Source organism: Dromiciops gliroides, chromosome 1, assembly GCF_019393635.1.
Source record: "Dromiciops gliroides isolate mDroGli1 chromosome 1, mDroGli1.pri, whole genome shotgun sequence".
NCBI lineage: Eukaryota > Metazoa > Chordata > Mammalia > Microbiotheria > Microbiotheriidae > Dromiciops > Dromiciops gliroides.
Window position 1 is genome coordinate 527,916,149 of NC_057861.1, and position 6,984 is coordinate 527,923,132.

Here is a 6,984-nt window from a genome sequence, read left to right on the forward strand (position 1 = left end):
AGTCTTTTCTTTTAAAGAAATATGGCCCTAATTTCTCAAGCCTTAAACCCACTCTTTCGCACCTAGCAACTTTAGATCCTCCTTAAACTCCACTTGGATACATACACACCTTTATGTTAAGTCACCCGAAATTCACGTTGGCAACCCCCCCATCCCCCCCCCCCCAGAGAAAAGGAAAGCCGACGTTATGTCCAATTATCCCAGGAGACAGGAGAACACGCACTTTTCGGAGGATTAGAATTGAGGGGACAGGGTAGAGGGGTGAAGAAGTGCATGAATATAGGGGGCGGGGAGCAAAAATCAGTACGATCTCCAAGCTCGCGAATAAGATTTTGGCACCGGGGAGAGAGCTTTTGGAAATCTCCAGGTTCCGCTCCCAAGCACCCGGAGTCCGGCTAGGGGAACCAGAGCAACAGCATATGCAAACAGCAACGTTCGGGGTGTGATTACAAACCGACCTCGGGCAGAAGAATTCAAAGTTGGGAGAATGACTCACTGGCACTATTGTTGGTGGGAGCTGAAGAGGGGTGTCCTCCTTGGGATTTTTGCATTTCCTGGCACTGGCTGGGGTGGGTCTGAGCCTTTCACCGTCACATTAAAGGCATCTCTATGAAAAACTCAGGACTCATCCTAGCGTGCACAGATTAAATAAAAAAGGAAGGGGAAAATAGAAAGCATGTCCACATCTCCCCTCCCCTGCCCAGAACAGGGGCCCAACAATAGCTTGATGGAGTGAAGGGGGTTTGAATTTAATATTAGGGCATTTTTCTATCTCCAGATAGAGTGGGGGGGGGGGAAAGCACGCACACACCCAGAGACACGCTCTAAACCAAGCTCTCCCTCCATCCATGTTTTGTTATGAATCAGCCCCGCATTGCTATGGCACTGATATGCAGAGGTTCAGACCAAGCAAAAAAGGGTTGAAGCCAGAGGAGTGCCCATAGAGAGCAAAAGCTGAAAAAACTCTCCCTCCCTCTTTCTCTCCTTTTTTTTTTTTTTCAAAAGGAGGAGAGAAGAAAAAAAATGCTGCAATGTGCAAAGAGGCTGGTGAGTGAGCGACCCCGGGCCAATCAGAGCGCGCCGTTCCGAAAGTTACCTTTTATGGCTCGAGCGGTGGAGCTCGCGCGCCCCATAAAACCCGGAGCGCGAGCGCGCTGGAGTAGCTGTGAGCTCTTCCACCCGGCGTGCACTTGCCTCCCCCCTGCCTCCAGGTGCGGCACCACCTTCTTTCTCTTAAGGGTTTAAACTTGCCACTTCAAAGGTAAGAGCCTGCGAGGACCTTCCCTCCCTTCGCCCCTTATTCCTTTTGGACCAGCGTTTCTTACCACCTTCCTTCCTCCCCAAAGGGTGGAGTGGAGCGACAGGCGTCTATTTCTCCAGCCTGCAGGATTTCTTTGGGGAAGTACGAGGGGTGGGGTGGGGGAGAAACTTGGGAAAACTAGCCGGGTTCCTGGCGGCTCCAAGCCCCCGGGGTGCCTGTTCCTAGGACTCTGTTCTCATTGAGAATTGGCTTGCTCGGCCGTGGGCAGGTGGGCTTGGCGGCCGGGAAGTTGGCTTTGGGTGATGGCGAGCCGCTCCTGGCGGGCCTGCGGAGTAGATGCCGCTCGCTCCGGGGCTCCCGTAATCGGGCCCGGGCTAAGAGGATTTGAGCCGAGCCTTTGGAATAATGGGGTCCGGCGGGCCCAGGAGGGTGGAAAGCTTAATCCGGTCGGCGTGGGCTAGAGAGGCTAAGGTTGGGGCTTGAACCCCATCCAACTGGCTGAGCGAGGGCGCCTGCAGGCGCGGGTGGGGTTGGAAGAAGTTGTAAAGGGCGGGGGCGGCGGGAAAAAAGGGACTCGGCGGGGAGGAGGCGGGGGATGGGTGAGAGCATTAACCGCCGAGGCGGCGGGAGAGCTTTCCAGGGTGTGCCCCGAGCTCCGGCTCCCGCCTCCTTTATGGTAGCGGCGCACGCTTTGCGGGGGGCACGGAAGGCGGCGGTGGGCATCGTGCCTGGGGGGGGGAGAGGAGGTTCCGGTTCCTCCCTCCACTTTTCATTCAAAGGCGGGGGAATGAATTAAGGGTCTTTGTCTCAGCCCGGGCCCGGTAGCGGCCGAGCCCGCGAAGGGCGTGGGGCGGATGAACAGGTTACGGGGCGGAAGCTCCCAAGTGTAGGGGGTGGGGACGGCCCCGCTCGTGCCGGGCTCCGTGGGAGTGGGAGTGCCTGCTGGGCGCTGCGGGGGGAGGGGGCTGGAGCCTGTCTCGTAGTCGGCCCGCCACGCAGGGGCGGGTTTGCAGAGAAGGCTGTGTTGTGGCTATTGCACTCGTTTCCTCATCTTTTTGGGAGGGGGGAGAGGAAGTGTCACTTTAAGCACCAGCTTAGATTTTTAAATATACCTGGTGCTGCACTATACAGGTAACTAGGACTCCCTTTCCCGAACAGCCTGGCGTGCATTGAGGGGAGGGGGGAAGGGGCTTTTTACCACCCCACGGCCTAATGACTGGGAAGACTCGGCTTAAGCCAGGCTTTATTGGCTTTGAATGACTCCCCACTTTTCCTGAGGTTGGATTTCCCAGAACAGGGTGGGGACCTACCCAGGATGAGTTCCTTCTCTAAATCTCGGGGTGGGGGTGGGGGGGGTGAGCCACTTCCCCTTTTGAACTTCTGCTCCTGCCAAGCGCCGGCTGCGCCCGGGCCTCCAGGAGCCGCTTGCATAAGCGTGGCCCCAGACCCATCCCCGCTGCTAACGTCTGGCGGGGGTGGGTGGGGTAGGGAGTGGAGACTGATCTGGGTGTGGCCACACCGCCGTGCCTCGTTTTTGAAAAAGGCCAGTGGGAGGAGGGGGGGGGAGTGGCTTCTCCTTTTTAATCAAGTCTCCCTTTAAAAGAAGGGGGGGGAGGAGAAACCTGGCTTCCTGCCGTACCACTGACTTCTGCAAAGCTGCCTCTCTTACCATTGCCTTTTATGGTAATAATGAGAGGCGAGAGAGCTGGGACTTCCTTTGTCCCAAATCTCTAAGGCGAAAAATGTGAGCGGGCACTCCCCCTAGTGGCCAAAGGGGAGAGGCGCACTCGGTTATTGACAGGAAGCTAAGAAGGAAACAGGGTGGGGAGTGGTCCCTCCAATCTGCTTGGTCATCACCCTATATATGCCCCTATCTTAGCATCTCTAAGGATGGGATGAAGGAGCCTGGTACTTCTAGCTTCTTGGCTGCTACCCTGTAAATGTGGTAGGCCAATTGCCTCTTTTTTTCCTTTTCGCTTTCAAAAGAAGATCAGAGTATTTGAATTGAGCTCGGATTTAAATTTTAAAATCGTTTCTCCTTTTCTTCACAGTTTGCCATGGATGATGATATTGCTGCTCTCGTTGTTGACAATGGCTCTGGAATGTGCAAAGCTGGCTTTGCAGGAGACGATGCCCCTCGGGCTGTCTTCCCATCCATTGTTGGGCGCCCCAGACATCAGGTATACATAACATAGCTTATGGTATTTTGAAAGATAACTTGTCAACCATCTTAAATCATCTGATTGGAATAATAGTGGTGATATTGAAAGGGGGCGGCTCAGCCACCAAGGAGCCCCTAGACTGAAAGGCGGTTGTGATAACATCAACAATTGAGCTTAAATCAACAGGTCAGGTGGCTCATTAACCTGAGCCTAATTTTGATATATAAATGTAGCTTAACCTGGGAAAAAGATATCTTGATTGCAAATGGAACCATCCTTTTATTGCTCTTTTAAGAGCATCCCTAATGGCTCTGAATTTGGGCAAGACATTTTTTTAACTCTTGAGGTTTTAGTGCTTTCATAGGTAAAATGAGTCGGACTTCTGACATACAAGTTGTAGCTCTGAAAATCTAGAACCCTACAAATCCTAGTTAATATAAAAGTTTGTTTCCGTTGGGTGAAACTGACAATTACCATTCCTTTCTCTGCAGGGTGTGATGGTGGGTATGGGCCAGAAAGACAGCTATGTGGGGGATGAGGCCCAGAGCAAGAGAGGTATTCTGACCCTGAAGTACCCCATCGAACATGGTATCGTCACCAACTGGGATGACATGGAGAAGATCTGGCATCATACTTTCTACAATGAGCTCCGTGTGGCCCCTGAAGAGCACCCTGTGCTGCTCACGGAAGCCCCCCTGAACCCCAAAGCCAACAGAGAAAAGATGACTCAGGTCTGTGGACTTAGGGTACCAAAATTCTTGCCATGTCAGCTTCATCCATATTTATTATTCTTTTATACCCTGCTTCACTTTTCTCTTCTCTTCCTTTTTTTTTTCTTTGCCATTATCTATAGGGTTTTCCTTCTCTGACCTGAGTCTTCTCTTTGGATATCTACAGGTTCTGTTTGCTTTTTCTGAACTGGCTTTTTTTTTTTCACTAGCAATTTGGATGTTTGTCTAGGTACTAACAGTTCACTTGTCTTGAGTGACTTCTAAAAATCTAAACTTCAGCCATCCCAGCTTTTGCCATAGGCTGGTATATCTATGTAAGATAACAATGTGTGGGTCTTAAAACAACAATTTTTAAAGTTTAAAAAATTTTTTTGACTGAAGGGTACTTTATAAACCTTACAAATGTGTTGCACACCTGCATGTTTATCATAGCCTTGCTATATGAATTATGGAGTAATTGATCTGCTCACTTTCTTATTCTCTATTTCCAGATTATGTTTGAGACCTTCAACACCCCAGCCATGTACGTTGCCATCCAGGCTGTGCTGTCCCTGTATGCCTCTGGTCGTACCACTGGTATTGTGATGGACTCCGGTGATGGTGTGACCCACACTGTGCCCATCTATGAAGGTTATGCCCTTCCCCATGCCATCCTCCGTCTGGATCTGGCTGGCCGTGATCTGACGGACTACCTCATGAAGATCCTGACCGAGAGAGGGTACAGTTTCACTACCACAGCTGAGAGGGAAATCGTGCGTGACATCAAGGAGAAGCTGTGCTACGTCGCCCTAGACTTTGAGCAGGAGATGGCCACTGCTGCTTCTAGCTCTTCTCTGGAAAAGAGCTATGAGCTCCCTGATGGTCAGGTTATCACAATTGGCAATGAGAGGTTCCGATGCCCAGAAGCTCTCTTCCAACCATCTTTCTTAGGTAAGGTTTTCTTTCTAAACAGCCACCATCTATTTCAGGAATAATGGATTGTTTGTGGGAAGTTGGGTTGATTTTTTTTTTTTCCAGATAAGTAACTTCTTCCCTCCCCCTACTTTTCCTTCTCTTCCTAGGTATGGAATCCTGTGGAATCCATGAAACTACCTTCAACTCAATCATGAAGTGTGATGTTGACATCCGTAAGGATCTCTATGCCAATACTGTATTGTCTGGTGGTACCACCATGTACCCAGGCATTGCTGACAGGATGCAGAAGGAAATTACAGCCCTAGCCCCCAGCACAATGAAAATCAAGGTGAGTTTCCTAGAAACTGCTCTAGGACAGTTCCTGAGGTTTGAATGCTTTCATATTTGTCTAAAGGGTTTGGTCAAGTCGACCAAAATTTGGATTGACAGACTCCTTTGTTTGCCCTCTCCTACACCATGTTCAGGGCATCATCCTAGTGGGTTTTAATTGGCTTATGAGACTTGGAAGTAACTTTGGATTGATTGGGAGCTAACTTGGTGCCCCTCTTTCTCCCCCCCCCCCCTTTTCCCCTCTAGATCATTGCCCCACCTGAGCGCAAATACTCTGTCTGGATTGGAGGCTCCATCCTGGCGTCTCTTTCCACCTTCCAGCAGATGTGGATCAGCAAGCAGGAGTATGATGAATCTGGGCCCTCCATTGTCCACCGCAAATGCTTCTAAATGGACTGTTTGTGTTTTGTTTTTTTGTTTTTTTTTGTCAAAGGGTGTGACATGTTAATTGCCCGGAAAAAAAAGAGATGAGATTGGCATGGCTTTATTTGTTTTTATTTTTTATTTTTTTTGGCGCTTGACTCAGGATTTAAAAACTGGAACGGTGAAGGTGATGAGCAGGTGATGATGTTGGAGGCAAACATCCCCAAAGTTCTACAGTGCGTCTTCAGGACTCTGATTGTACATTGTTGTTTTTTTTTTAATAGTCATTCCAAATAATTATTACATGTTAGTGAGTTACTTGCCTCTATGAAGGCTGTCCTGCTCAAATTAGAGCAAAGGAGCTACTTAAAAATCCAGAGGGGGAGGGGGGGAGGTACACAGTACTGCTTTATGTGTAAATTATGTAATCCTTTAAAAACAAAAACAAAAACAACTTTTTGTATCTTCCGCCTTAATACTTGTTCCTTTTTTTTTGTCAGCCATAATGAGTGGCCCCCTAAATTCCCTCCCTGCCCCCAACATAGATGTGAATGAAGACTTCACAGTCTCCCCGCAAGTTTTGAGATTGGTGCCAGTACTTGGGGGGAGGGGAGGAGAGCTTTACCTGTACACTGACTTAAGACCAGTTCAAATAAAAGTGCACACGTTAAAGAAACTTGGCCAACTTGTGCTTTTTGCATGTCTTCTTTCTCTTGTTTGCACCCTTCATCTTAGCTGTATAACCAACTAGCTTGCTTGTTTTTTTGTGGTTGGAATGGGGAATTTCTGGCTTATGGTTTATCCAATTTTTTTTAAAAATTGGTTTCTTCTGAAACTTAGGAAGTTTTTTAATTTACATAGCTCAGATAAGTGGTGTGGTAAAACACTTAGATTAGTTATTCGAGTTTCTCTGGCAGCCTCAAGTAGAAGATGATCAACAAATTGTTGGCATCATCAGCTTGCTCCCCACTAAAAGGTTGAGGATGTAGTCTGAGCCGAAAACATGGGATCCTGAATTATAAAGTGCTATGGCTTTTTGTTGTGAGACTTGGCTCAGTTACCTGCCCCGCCCCCCCTTCTCTTTTTAAAAGTTAAAATCTATTAAGTATATGAAACATAGCAAGGATTTGAACTATGTCTTCCTGACAGCATCTCAAGTTATGCCTCTACCACTACCCTTGTGCTACTGGTAACTATGATCATTGGGTAATATTATGCCTCT

At 48.7% G+C, this 6,984-nt stretch overlaps 1 protein-coding gene across 1 annotated transcript; it reads left to right on the forward strand.

The window, feature by feature from the left end:
• The first annotated feature begins 1,102 nt into the window (after positions 1–1,102).
• ACTB (actin beta) lies at positions 1,103–6,434 on the forward strand. The gene is made up of 6 exons (XM_043966187.1): positions 1,103–1,261; positions 3,313–3,441; positions 3,915–4,154; positions 4,646–5,084; positions 5,216–5,397; positions 5,646–6,434. Exons 2-6 carry the CDS (start codon positions 3,319–3,321, stop codon positions 5,787–5,789), a joined length of 1,128 nt encoding a protein of 375 aa, XP_043822122.1. The 5' UTR covers positions 1,103–1,261; positions 3,313–3,318; the 3' UTR covers positions 5,790–6,434.
• Positions 6,435–6,984: the final 550 nt, after the last annotated feature.